Source organism: Rhinolophus sinicus, linkage group LG15 (genome assembly GCF_036562045.2).
Source record: "Rhinolophus sinicus isolate RSC01 linkage group LG15, ASM3656204v1, whole genome shotgun sequence".
Classification (NCBI taxonomy): domain Eukaryota; kingdom Metazoa; phylum Chordata; class Mammalia; order Chiroptera; family Rhinolophidae; genus Rhinolophus; species Rhinolophus sinicus.
Genome location: NC_133764.1, coordinates 27,694,231 through 27,719,103, shown reverse-complemented (window position 1 = coordinate 27,719,103; position 24,873 = coordinate 27,694,231). Strand labels below are relative to the sequence as shown.

At 41.4% G+C, this 24,873-nt stretch overlaps 2 protein-coding genes across 3 annotated transcripts in view; both read left to right on the top strand.

Moving 5' to 3' along the window:
- Positions 1-24,873, top strand: part of MARCHF10 (membrane associated ring-CH-type finger 10) — an 85,873-nt gene that overhangs the window by 25,568 nt on the left and 35,432 nt on the right. The window contains exon 4 of the mRNA XM_074320075.1: positions 16,191-16,362. Within this exon, the coding sequence (XP_074176176.1) occupies positions 16,191-16,362 (172 nt within the window). The remainder of the gene's footprint in view (positions 1-16,190; positions 16,363-24,873) is intronic.
- On the top strand, positions 10,154-10,483 carry LOC109448010 (large ribosomal subunit protein P1). 2 transcript variants are annotated; one of them, XM_019732831.2, is made up of 2 exons: positions 10,154-10,240; positions 10,301-10,483. In XM_019732831.2, the coding sequence occupies exons 1-2, from the start codon at positions 10,154-10,156 to the stop codon at positions 10,481-10,483; spliced, it is 270 nt and encodes an 89-aa protein (XP_019588390.2). The 2 variants fall into 2 exon arrangements, with proteins under 2 accessions (XP_019588390.2, XP_019588388.2); XM_019732829.2 differs by having other exon boundaries at positions 10,154-10,483.

The following is a 24,873-nucleotide window of genomic DNA, read 5'->3' as shown; positions in this document are numbered from 1 at the left end:
CACGGCACCTTGAGCCGAGCTGCCACTGAGCTCCCAGATGGCTCAGTTGGTTGGAGCGCATCCTCTCAACCACAAGGTTGCTGGTTTGACTCCCGCAAGGGATGGTGGGCTGCGCCCCCTGCAACTAGCAACAGCAACTGGACCTGGTGCTGAGCTGCGCCCTCCACGACTAAGACTGAAAGGACAACAACTTGAAGCTGAACGGCACCCTCCACAACTAAGATTGAAAGGACAACAACTTGATTTGGAAAAAAGTCCTGGAAATACAAACTGTTTCCCAATAAAGTCCTGTTCCCCTTCCCCAATAAAATCTTAAAAAAAAAAAAAATTACATACAAGTTAAAAATTATAATCTTTTTCCAAAATTACAGACTTTTTAAAAGACAAAAATTGGAAAAGTTATGTAGAAACTGGCATTCTTGTATACATCTAGAAATGTAAATTGGTACAATATTTTTGGAGGACAATTTGGGAACAAAAAAATTTAAAATGTTTGTGATGCTTTCAATCTAATAGTATAAATTCCCACTTTGAGGATCTTAAAGAGATAAAGATGCTGATAAATATATAAGGATATATATCATAGCACTATTTATCATAGAAAAAGTTGGAAGCAACCTACGTGACCAGCAAAAAGAATTATGATGGGGCCATACAATGAGGAATATACTCTAAAGACAAAGAGAACTTCAAAGAAATAATAAACTTTATTTACTGAGTTTACTGTTAGAGTAATATTTGTATTGTGATTCTGAAATTATTTCATGTTTGTTGCAGAGTAAAACAAATGAATATATTAATTTAATTAATAAAAATATTTAAAATGTAATAGAAAAGGGATACAAATATAAAAGGAAGGGAAAACCCCATATAGTGTTAATTTTTAATTAGAAGTATTTCTATGAATTCATGATTTTTAAAGCACATGTTTCTAATTAACTCCATTGAAAGGACTTAGGAACAATGTCACCCCAGTAGCAGTGAACACACTTAGCACGCAGATATTGGTTTCTAAATACCATTCTCAACTAAAAGGAACCAGAGCTTCTTGGGAAAATAGCTAATTCCTGTTCTGAGGCAGGTAAAGTACAAGGTGAGACTACAGTATTTTATTGTACCAAAAAGCAAAGAAGTGCTCAAAGACTCAATGGACTCCCACTTATCGTTTTTGGTACATTTGAGCATCAAAAAATGTAAAGAGGTAATTGAATAAAACATATCCTTGAGACCACAGTGACCAAAATAAATAAATGGAGTTTTTTGTTTTTGTTTTTAGAGTAGAATGCCAGCTAATAATTGTAGAAGAGATGATAGAACTAGAAAAATTATCACTTTGCTATCCCACTGTAATTATCAATACAGGCAAAGCACATCAAAAGATACTAAAATCATTGGGTGAAATGTTGTTTAGGAATAAGGCCATTTAGTGTCAGAGAATCATCCAATAGATTACATACTAATTACAAAAGGGGCAGAACTGTACCTTTCCATTGGAGAAATATGGCTGTTACCACCTGACTTCAGAGATCAAACATCATTTCCAAACAGCATTTTTCGGTGCTGATGTGATATTATAAAAAAGGACAGCACATCACCTGTAGGATATTCATACCAAAAAATTATTAACCTGAATTTTATATGAGGAAACAATCAAATTCAGAATATAGGACATCCTATGAGGCAGGGACTCTTTAAAACATTTTTAAAAACCAGTAAAAACAGCAGAGAACTGAAGACTAGAGACATAATAACTACATACAATGCATGTACCTTGATTGATCATAGATCAAAACAAAAAGCTAAAAAGACATTTCAGGGACATTTGGGTTTGAGTATGATCTACATATTGGTTAATGTTATGGAACTATTAAATTTTCTTAGGTAATGTAATGATATTGTGGCTTTGTAGGAGAAGAGAATGTCTATTTTCATAGGAGATGCATGTTAAAGTATTTACAGGTGACATATTATGAAGTCTAGTCACTTTGAAATTGTTCAGAAAAAGAATATAAATAGAAATAAAGCAAATTGGCAAGGTAAAAAATATGGATGTTATTTGTAGCATTCTATCAACTTCTCTGTAGATTTGAAATTTTTCAAAATAAGGTTGAAAAATTATAGAATGGTACTTATTGATGCAATCAATGTATTAAGTGACATAGTATTTATGGTACAATTCTAGTTTTGTAAAAAAAAAAAAAAATTATACAAATACATAAACAAATATGTTAGGGTAACGTTAGCTGCCATAACAAAGGGACCAAAAATGCAAGGACTCAATCAAGATAGAAGTTTATTTTTTGCATGTGTGACAGTCCAGTTGGATGGGCCAGATCGGCAGGCAGCTCTCCTCCACTTGGACTTTCAGGGACTCTGGCTGACGATGGTTCTGTTGTCTTCCACATGTGACTTTCCAGGTTGTTGCTTTTCTAGCTAAGATGCGGGGCCAGAGATTATCTCTGAAGCAGGTTGCACATGTCACTTCCGCCCACACTCCGCTGGTTAGACTTTCCTCCTGAGGCCCTACCTAGTTGCAGGAGAGGCTAAAACATTCAGTTCAAGGTGGGCAGCCACATCCCAGATTCAAATATGAAAAGGGATTTCAGTGTAAAGCCAGTCGTCTCCATTACAGTCGTTAAAAAGGGGTCTGAAAAAGTATAACGTAAGCTATTTGCAGTTTTTATTTCAAGGTTAATAGGGTTTTGAGTGTTTTAATTTTTCTTCCTGCTTGTCTTTATTTTTCCATTATGAACTGCATTTCTTTTGTAATAAAGAAAAGAATTACACTTTACAAAAATAAACCATTGAAACTACAAAAAGATATTTCACTGGCAAATTTGCAGGATGCTTTGTTTTCTCTCTCTGAAAGAAACATACAAGCTAATCTTAAATACCACATTAAGCATTTTACTACTCAGAAACCTTCAGTTGGACGCTGTTCTCTATCACATTGAGTCTTACTTCTTTGCTTGAATCTCAGAGCCTCCCACCATCTGACCCCACCCTACCATTCAGCTTTATTTTTCATCTCTCCTCCCCATACCCTCTGCTCTGGCCACTCACCTCACTGTCCAAGAATCATGCCACACTTTTCACTCCATCCATACCTTGGCTCATGTGCTGCCTCCAGTCTAAGCCAGTTCCTACCCATCCTTCAGGTCCCAGAAAACACCACCTCCTTCATGAAGCCTTCCTTGACTTTTCACCTTTTTCTGTGAGTTCCTTTGGAATTTAGAATTGGTACCAGCCAATTGATTACTTAATTAAATGTTATTTAGCATTTTGCTGGTATAAAATAAATCTTACCTCTCCCATTGTGTCTTATTTTTATATTCCTTTATAACGCCTAGCATGGGGTTGAAGACATAGTAGGTACATATATTTCTCAATTAATTTCCAGGTTTTATGACCTATTATTTTGAGTAGGAGGTATTTTCATGGATGAGATCCATTTTGATGGCCAAGTCTTTTGTATTCCTCAGATGCTCCTCCCAGTTAAAAGAAGAATGTGAATTCAAATAAAGGAAGAAGGAGAAACACACTGTAGCAAAACCATGCTTGAAAAATACCCAACTGAGGGCAGTCTCAACGTGCTACTAAACACTCAGTGGTCAACTTTTTTCAGTGGTCAACTTTTTTAAATCCAGCAATTTTGTGGCCACATACTGTCTCCTTACTCACTGCCCACCACGCAAAACTCCATCCCAGAGAACACGGTACACACTTGTCCTCAAAATATGAAAATGCGTGTTTAACAGCCATATAAACCGACAGTGATTTCCACAGCACACAACGGCTTAATGTGCATTATACGAAATACCTAGCAAGTGTCAGAAGACACGCCATGTTTGCCATTTCAGTAGCTTGCGGCTCTAAGTTTCACCCAGAGGCCATTCCATAGTGGGATGGGTAGTAATCATGAAGCAAGTTCTAAAGTGCCACGTGCCTCTTGTTCAGAGAGCAGACCCAATGGTTATCAAACATTATGAAGACTTTAGTCATGCAGGCCATTGTTGCTCTCAGAACAGTGTCTCAAGTTGGGCCATTCCAAAACTTGCTGGCATGAGAATCAGAGAGGAGGAGGCAGGTGGGAGAGAATTCTCTACAGAAGTCAATGGTAGAGATAGGTACCCATGGTATTTATGTACATGGCAGCCCAGCTGACTCTGAAAAGCATCTTGTGGCAAATGGAGAGCAAGGATTTCCCTTGCTGATCCTGGAAGCCAGTCTTCAGGTGGGATTAAGCAGAAATGGGGTTAAGCTGCAGTTTGATTCAGATGGACGGGACGTGAGTCAAAAAAAAAAAAAAAGAAAAAGTTACCGATCCCTTTTCTTTATTGTTGTTCAAGTTTACAGTTCAGATAAGCTCAAAATTGTCCTGAACATGTGAAGGACTTTGCTGTTCTTCGAGTTTTTTTTTTTAGATAAGAGAAAGTTTAGCCTGCTTTGTGCTACAACAGCATTCTGTGTAGAACATAACTTTATATTTCTTGAACACATAAAGGTATCTGTCCTATCCAGAATGCTATTTATACAAGCTGCCCTCGATTCCTCAAGGCAGTTTTTTTGTTTGTTTGTTTGCTTGAGGCACAGTTTGAATGTGGACTTTGGGGATAGCACTCTGAAAATACTCATTTGCATTCACAGTCCCTTGGTCATCTTTCTCATGTTGTTACTGTTTGAGGGTCGAGGTTCACTGCCTTGATCATTCTCTTTCATAATCTCATGAGACTACATTTATTTCAAATATAATAAACAGAGTCTTTCTCTGGCACCAGCCTGACACTATTCTTTGCCTCTTCTCTCTTATTCACAGCAAGTCATGCTCTGATCTACACTATGTCATAAGATCCACTCAGCTCAGCCTTCCGTCACATGACACATGGCAAAAATGGGCTTTGTACACATCAATCTGAATTCAGTAGCACACCCTGGGGGAGGGAGGGGGGAATGCTAGTTGAGAACCAGTTTCCTAGGTCTTGAAAATGAGCCATCAGGCAAGAGTTGGAGAATGACTTCGTCTTTTCTGGCCCTGACTGCTTTAGTCCCCTGCTCTTCTGATCATCTCTGTTCATTGTCCCCTTGCCATTTCAGACTCAGTAGAACATAACTTTATATGTTCTCAGTGCTGTTAGATCCCAGTTTAAAAATCTAGCTATTTTCACATCCCCGAGGAAATGCATCCCACTTCACAATCCTTGGCTCTCCATCTTCCAGGAGGTCTAACTAGAACCATTATAATGTTACTAAGTCAATTAATGCAGTGCCCATTTCCCTAATGTAAATCCTTTCTTTTCCCAGTGTGAGTCTTTCTCTGAACTTTTGAGAGAGCCTAGCCTTGGGCAAGATTATATCTCTACTTTAGTGTGGATGATGCCAGAAGCACAAGTTGCAGATCTTTAGAAAATGTTAACTACAAAAATAGTGTTCCAGAAAATATTGACTGATTTTAAAAATAACTTCATTTAGTTAACATGGCTTTATTAGGACTTTCTCATCATATTATCAATAGGGAACTTAAAAGTCTACACATGTATCATGCAATTTGGGTATTTATTTATTTATTTATTTTATGTTTTAGGCTTTGATTTTGAAAGAGAAATCTGGTTTTCTTCCCCCAAAGGAATAGCAACGTGCTATTGCCTCCACCTCCATGTGACATTTTAACTTAGGAACATATGGGGGAAGAAATAAAAAATGTAATTACTGTTCAAAATTACAAGAAGAAAACACACAGTTTTAAAATCAACTTTAAATCAAAATAATTTAATTATTATTGTTTGAGAATCTTTAAATGTTGTTAAATATTTGCCATTAGAGTTCTACTGTCTGAAAGAGAAATTGTACCATATTTTCTTAAGAGTAGATCAATTTCAACTGGCTATTTATACAACTATCATAAATTATATAGCCTTCAGAAAAAAACAAGAGTCCAGTATAGGAACTGACCAATTTCTCTGTTCATATGTTGAACAGGTGAAAACCCAGTAGAATTTTTCACTGGAGCTTTTGATTTTCATTTCAACAGTGGGTAGTTACTGTTTAATAGTTAGCTGGTTAATTTTTAAAATGGCTGAACAGGGGTTCCAGTCAAAATGGTGGAGTAGGTAAATGCTGTGCTTGCTTCCTTCCATGACCATATTAAAATTACAACTAAATTATAGAATAACCAATCTGGAGAATGATCCAAAGGCTAGTTGAACAGAAATCCAATAACTAAGGATATAAAGAAGAAGCCACTTCTAGACTGGTAGGAGGGGCAGAGAGACATGAAACGGGCTGGCCCCACACCCACGTGTGGCAGTCGAGAATTGGGAGGGATCTCTCAGCTGCAGAGATGCCCCCTGAAGAGCAAGGGGTCCCAGCTCCACACCAGTGTCCTCAGCCCAGAGCACCAGAGCTGGGAAAAGCGGCCCCCACAATATCTGGCTGTGAAAATCAAAGGGGATTCCATCCATCTGGGTGAGACAGAAGGCATCAAAAAACCCAGGCATCCTCTTAAAGGATCCACTCACAGCATCTCTCATTCCCAGGCACTTACCCTGGGTGCTGGTAGAGGGACAGAAACTTGGAAGATGCCAGAGACATAAAGGGAGAGACTGAGTTGTATGGCTTCAGGGCAATGACTGGAGGGAAAGCTGCCACTGTGCCTGTGTTGAGCCCTCCCCCAAATCTGAATTTTCATTGGCCTGGTGAACACCACGCACCCCACACTGGTGACTCCCTGAGACCCTGCCCCACCCAACTTCTATACCAACCTGAGGCTCTTTTGGCGACTGAGCTTATGGACAGCTGGCAGGAAATAACAGGCCTCAGGGTGCCCTGGGCATTTTCCTGAGCTGTCCCAGGTCCAGAACTGGGGATGGCCAGACCTTGTTTCACAGCATGGCTTCTTCTACACACCTCCAGGTCCAGCACAGGCAGTGACCAACTGCAGATTGCTTTGTAGCTCCTACCAGGTAGCTCTGGGCCAATCAGAGGTAGCAGCTAATCTTGGCCTGCACAGGAGCCCCTTCCAAGAGGTCCCAGAACCAGCACACCTGGTGGCTGGTTTCAAACTGCAACAGAACACCACCCGACTGTTTCCACAAGCAGCACACACAAAGGGTGGTCTTGGCAGGCACCAGAGCCCACTGGGGCAAATCCTACTCCATGGGTCAGTCCCTGCACAGTAGCTCATACACTATGGTCATGGCCAATCCTCACAACCAGGAAGTGTAAGGGTCAATCCCACCTACTGACATGCAATCAAGGCTCAACTACAACAGGAGGGCACACACAATCCACACAAGGGACACTCCTGGAGCATCTGGCTCAGGTGACCAGATAGACTGCATCATTGGTCTCCACCGAACACCAACTACATAAGGCCACCCTGATAAGACTGAGAGACATAGCAGATCTACCTAATATACAGAAACAAACACAGAGAGGCAGCCAATATGAGGAAATAAAAAATCATGTCACAAATAAAAAATCAGGAGAAATCTTTAGAAAAAGAACTGAATGAATTGGAGGTAATCTACCAGATACAGAGTTCAAAACACTGGTCATAAGGAGGCTCAGAAAATTAGTAAGAATTTCAACAAATAGGTAGTAAGCATAAAAAAGGACATAGAAACCATAAAAAAAGAACAAGTTAGAAAAGAAGAATACAATAACTGAAATGAAGAATAAACTAGAAGGAATCAACAGCAGATAGATGAAGCAGAGGATTTAATCAGTGATTTAGAAGACAAGGTAGCAGAAAACACCCAATCAGAACTGCTATAAGAAAAAAGAATTTTTAAAAAATGAGGATAGTTTAAAGGACCTCTGGGACAACATGAAGTATAACAACGTTCACATCAAAGAGGTACCAGAAGGAGAAGAGAGAGAACAAAGGATTGCAAATGTATTTAAAGAAATAATGACTGAAAAGTTTCTGAACCTGGAGAGGGAATTAGACATACAAGTCCAGGAAGCACAGAGAGTCCCAAACAAGATGAACCCAAAGAGATCCACACCAAGACACATCATAATCAAAATGCCAAAGGTTAAAGACAAAGAGAGAATCCTAAAAGCAGCAAGAGAAAAGCAGTTAGTTACCTACAAGGGAGCTCCAATAAGACTGTCAACTAATTTCTCAACAGAAACTTCACAAGCTAGAAGGTATTGGCAGGAAATATTCAAAGTGATGGAAAGCAAGGCCCTTCAACCAAGACTACTCTGCCCAGCAAGGCTATCATTTAAAATTGAAGGAGAGATAAAGGACTCCCCAGACAAGAAAAAGCTAAAGGAATTCATCACTACCAAACCATTATTACAAGAAATGTTGAAGGGACTTCTTTAAGAAGAAGGAGTGGAAAGAAGAACATAAATATGAACAATAAAATGGCAATAACTTCATAGCTATCAATAATCACTTTAAATATAAATGGATTAAATATTCCAATCAAAAGACACAGGGTGGCTGAATGGATAAGAAAATAAGACCTATACATATGCTGTCTACAAGAGACCCATTCAGATTGAAAAACACACAGACTGAAAGTAAAGGGATGGAAAAAGATATTTCATGCAAATGGAAAAAAAAATGGGGTAGCAATACTTACATCAGAAAGAAATAGACTTTAAAACAAAGGCTATAATAAGAGAGATAGAAGGACATTTTATAATGATAAAGGGATCAAACCAACAAAGGGATATAACCATTATAAACATTTATGCACCCAATATAGGAGCACCTATACATAAAGCAAATATTAACCAACACAAAGGGAGAGATTGACAATAATACAGTCATTATAGGGGACTTTAACACCCATTCACATCAATGGATTCCAGACAGAAAATTAACAAGGAAACAGTGGACTTAAATGATACATTAGATTAGATGGATTTAATTGATATTTTTATAGCGTTTCACCCCAAAGCAGCAGAATATACATTCCTTTCAAGGGCACATGGAACATTTTCCAAGATAGACCACATAAGTTTCAATACATTTAAGAAGGTTGAAATCATACCAAGCATCTTCTCCACCCACAATGGTATGAAACGAAATCAATTACAAGAAAAAAACTGAAAAACACAAACACATGGAGGCTAAATAACATGTTGCTAAACAATGACTGGGTTAACAGTGTGATCAAGGAAGAAATCAAAAGATACCTTGAGACAAATGGAAACAAAAATATGTGACCCCATATCTATGGGACACAGTGAAAGTAGTCATCAGAAGAAAATTCATAGCAATACAGGCCTACTTCAAGAAACAAGAAAAATCTCAAATAAACAATCTAACCCTACTCCTAAAGGAACAAGAAAAATAACAGCAAACGAAGCCCAAAGTGAATAGAAGGAAGGAAATAATAAAGATCAGAGCAGAAGTAAATGAAATAGGGTCTAAAAAATACAATAAAAGAACTCAATGAAACCAAGAGCTGATTCTTTGAAAAGATAAACAAAATTGATAAACCTTTAACCAAACTCATCAGGAAAGAGAGAGAGAGGATCCAAATAAATAAAATCAGAAATGAAACAGGAAAAGTGACAACTGACACCACAGAAATACAAAGGATTATCAGAAAATACTATGAACAGTTATATGCCAAAAAATTCAACAATCTGGAAGAAATGGATAAATTCCTAGAAACATACAATCTCCAAGACTGAATAAAGAAGAAACAGAAAATCTGAACAGACTGATTACTACTAATGAAGCCCAATCAATAATCAAAAAACTCCAAACTAACGCCCTGGTTCAGATGGTTTCACAGGTGAATTTTAGCAAATATTCAAAGAAGAATTAATGCTTATCCTTCTCAAAATATTCCAAAAAAATTCAAGAGGAGGGAAGCCTCTCAACCTCATTTTTCAAGGTCACGATTAGCCCCGAATCCAAAGCCAGACGAAGACATTACAAAAAAAGACTATTATAGGCCAATACCCCTGATGAACATTGATGCAAAACTCCTCAACAAAGTATTAGCTTACCAAATTCAGGAATACATTAAAAAAACCATATATGCCCTTTCCTCAGCTGTCAGTAAGGTGCTCGGTCCTTCTAAGGAAGCTAAGGCTGCATTGGGATAAGGCCCTCACTTCACCTGGCAACTAGCACCATGCTTGGCAGCACTTGCCCAGCACTCGCCCAGCACTCGCCTGCACCATGGCCTCCATGTCGGAGCTCACCTGCATCTATTGGGCCCTCATCTTGCATGATGATGAGGTGACAGCCATGGAGGATAAGATTAATGCCCTCATTAAAGCAGCCAGTGTAAATGTTGAACCTTTCTGGCCAGGCTTACTTGCAAAGGCGCTGGCCAATGTCAACATCGGGAGCCTCATCTGCAATGTAGGGGCTGGTGGACCTGCCCCCATAGCACCAGCAGGAGGTCCTGCCCCCTTCACCACTGCTGCCCCAGTTGAGAAGAAAGTGAAAGCAAAGAAAGAATCTGAGGAGTCTGATGATGACATGGGCTTTGGGTTTTTTGACTAAACTTCTTTTGTAACATGTTCAATAAAAAGTTGAACTCTGGTCAAAAAAAAAAAAGATCATACACTATGCTCAAGTGGGATTTACTCCTGGGATGCAAGGTTGGTTCGATATCTGCAAATCAATTAACGTGATATATCACATAAACAAAATTAAAGATAAAAATCATATGATCATATCAATAGATGCAGAAAAAGCATTTGACAAAATCCAGTATCCATTTATGATAAAAACTCTTAGCAAAGTGAGAATAGAGGGAATATCCTTCAACATAATAAAGGCCATTATGACAAACCCACAACTAACATACTCAGTAGTGAAAAGCTAAAAGCATTTTTGTTAAGATCAGAAACAAGATAAGGATGTCCACTTTCACCACTTTTATTCAACATAGTATTGGTAGTCCCAGCCACAGCAATCAGACAAGAAAAAGAAGTAAAAAGGTATCCAAATCAGAAAGAAAGAAAGAAATTCTCATTTTTTGCAGATGACATGATATTATATATAGAGATCCCTAAAATTCCAACAAAAACTATTAGAAGTGATAGATAAATTCAGTAAAGTAGCAGGATACAAAATTAATATTGAGAAATCAGTTGCATTTCTATACACCAATAACAAATTATTAGAAAGAGAAATTAAGAAAACAATCCCATTTATAATTGCATCAAAAAAATACCTAGGAATAGGGACCAGTCCAGTGGCTCATGCTCCTAACTCCGAAGGCTGCCGGTTCGATTCCCACATGGGCCAGTGGGCTCTCAAACCACAAGGTTGCCAGTTCAACTCCTCGAGTCCGGCAAGGGATGGTGGGCAGCGCCCCATGCAACTAAAATTGAACACGGCACATTGAGCTGAGCTGCCTCCCGGATGGCTCAGTTGGTTGGAGCATGGGCTCTCAACCACAGGGTTGCCGGTTCAACTCCTTGAGTCCCTCAAGGGATGGTGGCCTCTGCTCCCTGCAACTAAGATTGAACACGGCACCTTGAGCTGAGCTGCCACTGAGCTCCTGGATGGCTCAGTTAGTTGGAGCACAGGCTCTCAACCACAAGGTTGCCAGTTCGATTCCTCGACTCCCACAAGGGATGGTGGGCTGCGCCCCCTGCAACTAGCAACAGCAACTGGACCTGGTGCTGAGCTGCGCCCTCCACAACTAAGACTGAAAGGACAACAACTTGAAGCTGAACGGCACCCTCCACAACTAAGATTGAAAGGACAACAACTTGACTTGGAAAAAAGTCCTGGAAGTACACACTGTTCCCCAATAAAAAAAAGTCCTCTTCCCCTTCCCCAATAAAATCTTTAAAAAAAAAAAAAAAAAAAATACCTAGGAATAAATTTAACCAAAGAAGTAAAAGACTTTTACTCAGAAAAAGACTTGTACTCAGAAAATTATAAGACATTGAAGAAAAAAAATTAAAGAAGATACAAATAAGTGAAAGCATATATCGTGCTCATGGAGAGGAATAATTAACATCATTAAAAAGTCCATATTACCCAAAGAAATCGAAAGATTCAGTGCAATCCCTATCAAAATACCAATGGCATTTTTCACAGAACTAGAACAAATAATCCTAAAATTTATATGGAACCATAAAAGTCCCCAAATAGCCACAGCAATTTGGAGAAAGAAGAACAAAGTTGGAGGTATCACAATACCTGATATCAAGGCACTACAAGCCTATACTAATCAAAACAGCATGGTACTGGCATAAAAACAGACATATAGATCAATGGAATAGAATAGAGAGCCCAGAAATAAACCCACACGTAAATGGTCAATTAATCTATTGCAAAGGAGGCAAAAATATACAATGGGGTAAAGACAGTCTATTCAATAAATGGTGTTGAGAAAACTGGAGAGATACATGCAAAAAAAATGACACTAGACCATCTTCTTACATTATATACTAGAATAAACTCAAAATGGATTAAAGACTTAAATGTAAGACCCAAAACCATAAAATTCCTAGAAAATATAGGCAGTAAACTCTCGGACCCTGCTCTTAGTAATAGTTTTTTCTGATTTGTCACCTTGGGCAAGGGAAACAAAAGAAAAACTGAATAAATGACAAAGGAAATACAAAACAGAAAGCCAACCAATGAATGGGAGAAGACTTTCACTAATGATACATCTGATAAGGAGTTAATATTCAAAATTTATAAAGAACTCATGCAACTTCACACCAAAAAATATATATATATAATCCAATCAAAAAATGGGTAGAGGACCTGAATAGACATTTCTCCAAAGAGGACACACAGATGGCCAATAGACGTATGAAAAGATGCTCAACATCACTAATTATCAGTGAAATGCAAATTAAAACCACAGTGAGATATCACCTCACACCTGTCAGAATGGACATTATCAATAAATCAACAAACAACAAGTGCTGGCCAGGATGTGGAGGTACTATTGGTGGGATTGCCAACTGGTGCAGCCACTATGGAAAACAGTATGGAGGTTCCTCAAAAAATTAAAAATAGAACTACCATATTATCCAGCAATCCCACTTCTGGGTAGTTATCCAAAGAAATCCAGAACACTAATTCAAAAAGATATATGCACCCCTATGTTCATCACAGCATTATTTACCATAGCCAAGATATGGAAGCAACCTGTCCATCAATAGACAAATGGATAAAGAAGTGGTACACATATACAAAAGACTATTACTTGGCTATAAAAACAATGAAATCTTACCATTTACAACAACATGGATAGGCCTGGAAGGTATTATACTAACTGAAATAAGTCAGATAGAGAAAGACAAGTACCATATGATCTCACTTACATATGGAATCAAAATAAATGAGCAAACAAAACACAAACAGACTCGTAGATGCAGGGAACAAGCTGATGGTTGCCAGATGGGAGGGGGTTTGGGGGCAGAGTGAAAAAAGGTAAAGGTATTAAAAAATACAAATTGGTAGTTACAAAATAGTCATGGGTATATAAAGTACAGCATAGGGAATATAGTCAAAATATTGTAATAACTATGTATAGTGCCAGGTGGGTAGTAGACTAGTCAGGGGGATCACTTCGTAAATTATATAAATGTCTAACCACTATGCTGTCTGTACACCTGAAACTAATATAAAACAGTATTGAATGTCAACTGTAATTGAAAATTTTTTAAAAGGGGGGAAAGATGAAGGGAAATAAGACGTTCCAATTTCCAGGTGTAAAACAAATAAGTCACGGGGATGTAATGTACAGCATGTGGAATATAGTCAATAATATTGTGATAGCATGGTACAGTGTTTCATGGTTGCTGGACTTATCATGGTGATCACTTCTTTAGGTATATAAATGTTGAATAACTATTCAGGTGTACGCCTGAAACTAATATAATAATGTATGTTAGCTATAGTTTAATACAAATCTTTTTTAAAAAATGGTTGAACATTAATTAATGGCCAGCTGCAAAAGTCAACACTTACATGGAACTTACTGTGTGCCTGGCACTGTTCTAAGTGCTATGAACATACCTTAACTCATTTAATCTTCAGAGAACCACCAACAGGTGAATACCATTGTTCACAAATGAGAATATCTGTGACACAGAGAGAAGAACTAACCCACTGTCACACAATGACAACATGAAAGAGCCAGGGGGCACTCCCAGGAAGCTGGACTCTGCGTCTTAAATATCACACGTTAGTGTCAGAATAAGTTACTACAACTTCTTCCACCCAAGGATCTGCCTCCCCGGAAAATACGACGGGTTTTCATGAGAGGATAGATGAGAATGGCTGAGTACATCAGAGGACATGAATAAAGACACAAAAAGTTCAAGTGATTTGCTTAAGATTATTCAATGAAGCAAGCAGGAAAATATCCCGCAGCACATTCATAAGTATTTTAGTTCTTGCCATTCTGGCTTTAGTTTTCAACTGATAAAACACCCACTTCCAGCCGCAATTTCTGGACTATTAAGAATGTTTACTAACTGGAAGTAAGGTTGATGGAACCAGGAACCAGAGAAGGATATACTTGGGACACAGGTGCACGATTCCATATGTAATATGCCAAGCTTTCTTTCCCTTCTTTGGTGCTATTGAAGGCTCAAGGATGATGGATGGGTAAAGGAAGCATAAACTTGGCTTAACACCCCATCTAATAAAGTCTCTTCACCAACTCCTCCCAACTCACCACTGCCTGGGGCAAACAAAGAATGTGAGTAGTTTCTGGAAGAAATTCTGTCCCACGTTCACTGATGTTCTTCTTGCCTGTTACGATCTTAGGTGTCATAATTAAAATTTGCCAACACTTCCCTTTCTAAGAACGGAGAGCCTATTTCGTGTTCATAAATGACCTAATGCTTCATCTTTGACATTTCAGAATAATTTTCTATTAAATTCCAGAATCAAAAGGGAAAAGGGAGAAAAACCAATTCATTATGTCCTTTCCTTTTCCTGTCCCTTTATCTGAGGGTGGTCTGTTTTCCGAAAATGTAGGGAGAAACAATAATCGTTGGAAGGCTGCATCCAGACACTAATTTACAAAACATGATTTACAGTCTTGGAGGATGACGACCTGTCCACCTGTAGATTTCATCTTCTTTAAAGAAGACGGACGAGTAGGGGGTTTTTTGAGGGTTTACAGTGCACCCAATAATTCAAAGCTATTCGGAGTATTTTCCTGAGTCAGGAGCCTTGAAATGAAAATGCCACAACTGTCAGTGAACACGATGAGCAAGATCAATACAAATTGCCACAGTTGGGGAAGTGGAAGGGGTGGGGCATTAATTTAGCATTCTGTGTCTACAAAACACTGCATTTTCAGAGGACTTTTTAATACTGGACTATAATGCACAACGTAGGAGAATTTAGTATCAGTGGTAGGAGATTTTTGGTGTGGATGTGGGGGGAACCTTGTGGTTTTGTTTGTTGCTGAGTGTATCACCTAGCAAATAATACTAACACCAGGACCTAAACCATAAGGCAGGACTTAAATCACCCTTCAAGACCAGGTTTCTCATAAGCCATTTACGTTGTTTTCATCATTTCTTTGGTGGGTGGAAGTGTGGCAAAGTATTAAAACTATCAAATGCCTGGATAATTTTTATTGCCTCTGCAAGGCTGTGTTGAGATATTCGGACACTGCAGGAATCATGATTTGTCTGTGCGTAGATTTATACTGACTTCTTTATAGCAGACTGACAAGTAGGGGGCTTTTAAAAAGATTAGTCTGTCTTATGTTGCACCCAATAACTCAGAATATTAAACTGAGGTCTGACTTATTCAGTCCCGACACACTATCTAAATTTCCTTTTCATTGTCAAGTATAGGATTAACACAAGGAAGGTGTTTTTTTTTTCTCACCCACCCCCAAAGTAGTTCAAATTACAAATAGCAAGAAGTTTAGAAGCACTGCTAGTTTCTCCTGCTTTCATATGTAGCTTTTAACATGAGCTGGTTTACTGGTCATCAAACTACTGAAGGGTCAGAAAAGCATTCTTTTCATAATGTCCTACAAGATGGACCCATAGGTGTGCATTCTTTTTACAATGTCCTACAAAATAGACTCATTAACTTTTCTATTATTTCTAAATGATAACACCAAGTTCTGGTGAAGGGGCTATTGAACACACACGGCAGGTTGCTTCAGTGTTATCGGCATTTGGCTTGTCTTTTTTCCCCTCTGCCCAGCGAAGATGACCTACGAGGCCACTGATACTCAGACACCTTTCATTTTCGATAGAGTTCTGGTGAGGAGGATCCTCTAGCCGAGCCGAGATTATCTACCAAGAATTCTGTGGTTAAGTGTGATTCCAAACTTCCAGCAATTGACCAAACATCAGTCAAGCAGAAACATAAAAGCACCACGACTATAAGGAAACCAGAGAAAGTGGGCCCCAGCAAACCGTCTTCAGGTGAGTGCTGGTTTGTTAAAATTCACAAATTCTAAAATCCTAGTATTCAAGGTAATGACAACAATCAAATTGGTGAATGTTGGTGACACCCAGTGTTTTCCACTAATTCAGGTTTTGGAGGGTCTGATGATCTTATACAAACACTGAAATGCATTTCAGAGTAGAAGGTCAGGTCGAGGAGGCGTGAATTATGCAGAGTAACTGTCTCCACTGCCAGCATTTTCTGCCCAGTCATTGGCTTTGTGTGGCACTGGCCTAGAACTGCCGCCTTTTCATCTTCTTCACCCTTCTGGGAGGGATAAAGGCATTTGGCCCCAGGTATCAAGTTTTATGACTCAAGCAAGAGCATGAAGAGAAGCTTTTATAAGCATCTGAATGGCATAATTTATAGCCGAGAAAGAGCAATAAAGTCCTCGAGTTCTGGGGTTGTTCTCTCTGGGAGAAAGGGGGCTTGATAAATTCTCCCCTTTGTGCAATTTGGTAAATAATTCACTCTTTAGCTGCCTTTGAAGCAAAGACCAGTCTTCTGCTCGGGGCAGGAGTGATTTAATAGTATCCAGAAAGGGGATAAATTCAACGGAAAGTTTACAGTCCCTCGGGCTGATCCCCATTGAAGCCAACCTCTGTAGGACACACTCAATTCTTCTGGGGACGGGTGTCCAAGTCGGGAGAACCGGGCAGAAAGGTCTGCCTTCTGCTTGCCGTGGGATGGAAACGATCCAAATTAACTGCTGACGAATTCGTCAATCGTGTGCAATTCACTTACATCCTCATCACAGCTACTTTCTAATCTGAAATAGCTCCTGTATGCAACCACCCGCCCAGTTGTCTTAATGCATTTTTAGAAAATGGCAGCTGTCTATTAACCCCCCACATTTTCTTGCTTTCATGAAGTAAAAAGACAAATTGACTTCTGAAATGAAGTCCTTTCAGGCAAAGCCCCAACTCTTTTTTCTTATTTAACCAGGGGACTGTATCCTCACAGGTAATTTCTCATTTTGAAGATTCTTAGTAGGAATTGAATGTTTAATTCAGCTGTTTAAGAGTGAAATAAAGCAGAGAAGATCATTCCCCAAATATTTCAAAATACATGTTGCAATTTATTGAATTGGGGATGTTTTGATAGAAAAAAAATGAATTTAAGTTTAAATAATGCAAGTCCATCACTCGATATAATGTTGAGCTTGCTTGCTAAAACTGGGTAGCTATTCACATGGTATGCTTTGTCATCTGGGCAGATTTTAGCTTGTCTGATTAATACAGATGTGAGATCTCCCTATGTAACTTACAACACTGACAAAAAGGATGGATTAATTCACTTTACATACTATAAAACATAAATCTGAAGCATTACTAGATTGGAAAACATCAAGGTTTAGGCAAGAGAGCAAAGTTGGCAGGAAGATATCTATTTCATCAAAGGAGGGATGTTCCTTGTAGTAAAAGCCTTTAAAAACCACCAGCCTTATCGTCATATTATGGCCCCAGACCATGTCCAAGACCCGTGCCGACATGAGCTGGACTGTGGCCTGGCTGTCCTGCGAGGATAGCAGTCCTGCTGGTTGACATCCTTTGCTACAGAAGCCAAATCTGTTGTGCAGCAAACTGGGCTGATTATGAAGTTGGCTAAAAGCAAAGCCTTGGTGTGTTAAGATCCACGCAATTTACATGTGTAGACGCATTGTCAGAGTTCCTTACTTAGCATAGCAAAAGGAGAGCCCAGAGACAGGGCAAGAATTTAAGCTGAGTCTGTCCAGGAAAAGTCCAGTTAACTGGTGGTGACAATACAGAAAAATCAGATAAATACTCTGCTATTACAGAAAAAAAAAAAAATTGGGACCTGAATTATCTGGACATGTTGATCCAATTCACCAGGTGAATTTATAGTTTCCTGCTTTTCTTCACCTCTCGAGAGAAAGATTTTCCTAATGCATTCTGGGGGCAATCCAACGTTGGCACTGAGTCACCAAACTCCTTCCCATGTCAGACCTCAGGTTCTGTGCAAAACTGAGGCATCAAACACAGTGAAATCCCTTTGCAATATCTGCTTGGTAGGTTAACCTTCCATACAGTGTTATGCCAGACTTTTACTGAATTAACATAGTTGGGGATGTGGCTTGATTTACATTGACTTACAAATCTATGTAATGATGACTCATATCACAGAGTTTTTCCTTATATGTGAACTGCCATCAAGAACCCCTAAAATGGCTATTTACAATATAGGAATTATCAGTGCCCTCTACAAATAGATTTATAACTGAGAAAGCATCAGATTTTCTTTGTTCTTCACACTCTATTAGAAGGAATTCGCGCCTTTTAAATTAAGCTCCTATATTCAACGGAAATGTTTCTAAATGAGCTGGCTTGTGCTTCTTGCTATCTCTATGCAGTGTGGGGTGTGTGATTTATGGGTGAGCAAGTGCTTTGGAGTCAAAATGCTTAGACAAGCAGCTGGGCCCCATTTCTTATTTGCTATGTACCTTTGGGCAAGTAATTTCTCTGTGCCTCAGTTTCCTCATCTGCAAAATGGGGGCGGGGGGGTCAAAACAGATCCTACCTGCTAGGATTGCTGTGATGATTCAATGGTAAAACATATGCGCAGCTGTTAGAAGGGTGCCTGCCAGCAGAAGCCCTCGGTACATTCTAGCATTATGAATCAAGCACATGAGAGCTGCATTTCATAGGAAGAATGAACTAGAAAATTTTGTTTTCTTTGTCTTACTGTTGTTCCTTTCCCTCTAATCGTTTTCCTCCTTTGCCAAAGATCAGAGTTGTATTTTTTAAATTCTACCATAAATGCAGGTACAGACACTTTTACTACACCCTGAATTTCCAAAGCAAAACACCAAATGGGAAAAGATGAAGAGTCAGAAAGCATTTACCAAGCCAGAGCTTTGCTTTATCTCCAAAAAGACATGGAAAATCCAGACAGAGTTAAGACCCAGCTGGGTCTGATGTGCAACCGATTCAGAAATCCTATTTCACAATCAAGGTGAACACTGACATCGGGTGAGAAATAAGCCTAGCAGAGTCACACATTCTGATTTCAGAATTCTGTATGGACCCGTGAGAAGCAGAGCAGTAGGCAGGCCCAGCGAGCATAGGGACACAGGGAGGTGCAGAGAGCTCGGTGACCTCCAGCTCCTGGGCTCCTCCTGCTCCCCAGACCCTTCCCAGCCTGAGCCTCAGCTGGAAAGGAGCCACCTCTCCTTTCCAGGCATTAGAGGCATCCAACAACCATCATGTTACAGGGTTCTGGCTCCCGGAGTCCTCAAGTGCTCTCTACCCCAGTGCCAGGCACATGGGAGGTGAGGGTGCCCTCTCCTGCCCTCTCCTCTCACCTAGCGCTTGGGCATAGTCCCCTAGTTATATGCCGGGAAAACGCATCTGGATGGAGTCCTGTTAGCCTGCTTCCAAAATGTTGCCCTTTAAAGCAAAGCCAGGCACTCTGAAATTATCCTCCCTTATGACTGAGTGGGGTCATTACCATACTCAGATCTGTAAGAGCAGTAAAACATATTCAGCCTAATAGTTGCTTATCATGAAGACATGTTCTTATAAAACCAAGGAAAAGCAGTGAATTCAGATCTATAAAGATAAACATCTAAAATAACTCTGTTAAATTCGGAAATATCTGTTGGAAGAGCAGTTTGGAAAAGAAATTTGAGGCAAATCCCAAATCCTCATAACTTAGCTTGCAAATAAATTCTGATGAAGATTTTTTTCTCTGAAAGGTCAAGATTAATGGCAAGTCCACTGGTGTCCAACAACTTTCCAAGCTATCTGCCCAAGTCAGAAAACAACCAACATAAGGGAATGCTCCCTTTCTTACACAGATAATCATAATTCTTGGTCCATTTATGGTAACACTTCCAGGACAGAGGGGCTCAGGGGTGTTACAGAGCCCACAATTTGAGGTCCTGGCTCAGAATCCTAATCTATTACTTTATAGCCCTATAAATGTGAACTGGCAACAGTTCCAAACTCAGCTTCCTCATTAGCAAAATCGAGTTATTACCTGCCTCATCAGGTAGACAGAAGGACTAAAATCCTGGCTGTAGACTGGGCCTTAGGTAAAGGTTAATCCCCAGTTCTCCCTCTGCTTATAAAGCCTGCTCCCATATGCTCTCCTCAGGTTAGCATCTTTATAAGAGAAATTGTAGTTTGTGGCGTGAGAGAGGTTATAACTTCATTATTAAATATTTTAACTATTTGATTATCAAAGACGACAACTACTTTCCAGTATCTATGGGATGCTAGCAAATATGTTTACCTGCCCCCACTGTCCCAGGGTACATAACGGCAGGGTGCACGGGTTTGCTCACCCATCACTCATTCATTCAGCACTTCAGCATTCATTTACTGCACGCTTACCTGCCAGCCACTGCATGGGTCCCAGGGATACAGAGATAAAACACACAGGACCTGCCCTCCAGGGGCTCACAGCTTAGTGGGAAGGCAGGACGCCAACACGCCCTGACCAAGGTAAGTTCTAAGAGCTTTGGGTGCGGTGAGTGGGGTGCAAATCCTGAAGGACAAGGAATTTAGCCAGAGGACGAAGGCAAGAATGGTGTGCCCAGCAGGATATACTGAGTGCGCGAGGGCATGGAGGAGAGAGACTGGCAGGCAGACACTGAAGAACGACAAATCGTCTAAGGCCTTGTATCTCCAAGTGTCCCCAGACTATGAGCAGAGGCATCACCTGAGAGCTTGTTAGAAATGCAATGACCCCATGTCCCAACCCAGACTTATTAAATCAGAACCTGCCTTTAACAAGATCCCTTCACCTCTACGTCTGAGAAGCTCTGATTTAGGGTCAGGCTACAAATCAGGAAGTGGAGAGTCTAAAGTTGACACCCTATAGGCAGGCAAGGACCAGGTCCTCCAGGTCCTTGAATATCAAGCTGAAGGTGATGGCGCATCAGCCGTGGACGGGGGCCGAGCAGGAAGTAATGCGGTCGGATCGGCATCTTAATTTAAAAAAAAGGTTTTTTCCAATTACAGCTGACATTCAATATTACATTAATTTCAGATGTACAGCACAGTGGTTAGATGTTTATATAACTTACTGTCATGCGGGGGACCCTGCTCGCTGCGCCATTTGTCGTGCGGGGGACCCTGCTCGCTGCGCCATTTGTCAGGCGGGGCGGCCTGCGGGGTCTCTGCTCCCGCTCCCCATACAAGAACGCAGGATATGGTGAGGCCAAAAAGGAACACCCATGGAGCCATAGGTAGGGGAGTCATACCACTATATTTTCTCTGGCGGCACTATACTCTCACTGGAGGCTGGATCCACACTGTCCGCAAACCGCCATCCACGCTTGCCAGCCCAGCCGCCATCTTCTTGTTAGCCCCCATTCTTCCTCTTCTCTCTTCCTTCTCTGCTAGTGTAGCCACAGCAGTTATATTAGTGGCCAATGGCTCACTGGTTACAGCTGACGGCCAACTAGCCACAGCTGATGGCCATGCAATCACAGTTGGCCATTTACTACCTGAGCCAACACCTTTCTATGTGAGGCTGAGAGCCTGGAAACTACTTTCTGGGGCTCTGCCCCCACACTTACAAAGTGATCCCCCCGATAAGTCTAGTACCCACTTGAAGATCAGGATTTTAAAACCTGACTCCGGCCATAGCACAGAAAGGGGACTAGTTGGGAGGACGAGGGCAGACACAGGCCAGGAGACCAGACAAGCACTAGTTGCAATGGACCCAGAGACTAATGAGGAGGGCTTGACCTGTAGCAAAAGCAGAGGGGATAGAGGAGAGGGCCAGAGCTTGAGAGATGCTGAAGAAAGTAAACCTGGAGGAACTTGGTGACTGTTGGGTGTGGGGATAAAGAAACAGGAGGAATTAAAAGGAACTCAGAGTTCTGGCCCAGAAAACTAAGCCAATGGTGGTTGCCTTTGCCAAGGCTGAAAAAGTTAGAAGAGGGTGGGTCCCATTCTGTGGGCGTTGTCTTTGAGGGGCAGGCAGGAGGTGCAGGAGGAAACGCCAGGAAGCTCCCGGATAACCAGGTCTGCTGCTCAGCAAAGATCCACAGCGGCCAGTAGGAATCCCAGAGCCGACGGTGAGCAAAAGACAGGTGAAACCACAAGCGTATTCCCTGCGAGAACAGATAGAGTAAGAAGAGTGACGATAAAAGAACCTTGAGAGATAAGATCAGTTAAAGGAAGAATGAGAGAAGACAACTGCAGAGAAATGATCTGAGAAGTAGGAACCACTGCAGGAGCCAAAGGAAGCATCTGGAGAGGAAGGAATGGATAATAGCGTCAGATCCTACAGAGGATTCAGGTAAATAAGGACCGAGACCCCTCCCATTATAGGGACAGGCATACCTCAGAGATACTGTGGGTTTCATTTCAGACCCCCTGGAATAAAGCTACTATTGCACTAAAGCGAGCCGTAATCTTTCTGCTGGTGGAGGGTTCTACCTTCCATTTGTAAAACACTCAAAACCTGTGAAGCACAATAGAGCAAAGCCCGGTAAAACGAGATATGCCTTTAATGGTTTTCAACTGGATGGTTACAACGATGGCATTTTAGAATTGGAACTGATTTTAGAGGCAGCATTTCCTAAACTTCTCTGATGGTAAGAATCACCAGGAAGGTGTTTAATTAAAATACTCATTCCTGGTTCCCCGTTCTGACCCACAGCACTAGAATCTCCAATGAAGGGGCGTGCAAAACTGTGCGTTTAACAAGCACTCAAGGTGATTCTCCTCACAGAGGTTTGGGCACCTATTTCAGAGTTTTGCTCCTCATGCTTTAAAGTCCCTGAGAAACACCCAGAGACCTAGATAAACTACAGGTTCTGATTCAGTAGGTTTGGGTGGGCTGGATTTCTGCAGGTCTCAGAAGCTCCCAGGTGATCTCCCTGCTGCTGGTCCAAGGACCACCTTTGGAGGAGCAAGGCTAGAGAGAACACCTGCCTCATTTTGCAGATGAGGAAACAGTTTTCAGGAAGATAAGCAGGAGAACCAAGGTGACCCAGCTGGTTAGTGGCAGAGCTGAGAGATTTGTCATGCATGAGGGGGTCTCTGATCATGACTTCTCTGTCAGGTGCCCATATTCTGCCTCCAGCAAGGCTGGCAGATTGAGTGTGAGGTTAGTGAACAAATCATTAACTTCACTTGGACACCTCCCTCGTCCACCTGCCTTTCCCATCCGTGGTCCCTCTCCCTTCTCATGATCCCACCAGGATTTCTCTGCATCTTTCTCTTTTCCCAAGCTTCCCCTCTGCAGCAGAAAGGCCAGATGAAGGCATGACCACAACCTCCAACCAGGGGCAGCTGGAGGATTGGGCGGGGAGAGCCTTACCTAAGTGAGATCCTGCCGGCCACCATATGTTGCTGCCAGAATAGCTAATTACACTGGCTGTGGGAGCAGAGAAGGCAGCGAGAGCTTCCGCACGGGAACTTAGTGGGGAAAGAACTTTCCTGCATCTGTCAGGGACTCCAGAGACGATTGGCTGGAAAAGGGTGTGATGGTGGTTGATGCCATTTCCCGGGTTAACTCCTCCACGACCTTGGAATCCAAGCTAGGCGCCTCCTGCCCCATGAAACCTGGAGACGCCACCCCCGAAGGGCAATTTTTGAGTTTTGATTCATTCACAGACTTTTTTCTGTCCTTTCCCACTGTGAATGCTGCTTCTTGACTGCTCTTTTTCTTTTGTGCAGGTGACAGCAGCGAGCATCCGCTGTTCTGTGTTGAATATTCCCCTTACTGCTCCGTCTTTGCTTTCGCCCCTGTCATGCAGCCCAATAGTAGTTACTGCTGCCTCGTCCTGCCACTAGTGCCACCTGCCACCCCAGTAGCCCAAGACTCTTCCCCCGATCTCCCTCCAGTTTCCTTGCCCTCCTTCATGAGACCCACTGCCTCCTCCCTGGACCCTGGACCCGAGTCTCCAGCAGCCCTGTGCTATTTCCCAGTCTCCTGCCCCACCCGGGGGGAGACCCCAGTGCTGTGCCTACCTGGCCCCAGAAGGCCCAGTAGAATTTACCTCCTGTGGTAAGTCACCCTCGGCCAGGCACACAGCACAGTCGAGTCAGGGAGAGGAGAACATCAGGCTTCCAGAAGGCAGGTGGACGGGAAGGGGCCCAGAGGCCAATGCCACGAACCACCACCACTGGGAGGGGAGGTGTGCAGGGGAGTGGGAAGACGAGACAGCTGCTGCCACTTCACTCAGCGCCCTTCTAGCACCAAGGAATGAGCGACCAATAAAATCCCGTCATCTCTGGAGACTCATTTGATTTCTTCACTCCTGTGTCTGGCACACTGTGGAATGTTACCCCCAGAAACCGAACGGGCTCTTCCCTATCAGATCATGGGAGGCAGCCCCGAGAGGGGGACACTGGGCCAGGGCCCTGGGAATGCACAGGCTGGAACTGCAAACCCGTTCAGAGGCACACAGAGGAGGGACAAATTAAAGGGTTCAGTCACTGTTTACATTCCCTTTTCTGCCTACTTATTAGGTACTACATTTCCCAAAATCAAAAATCCCACCTCCT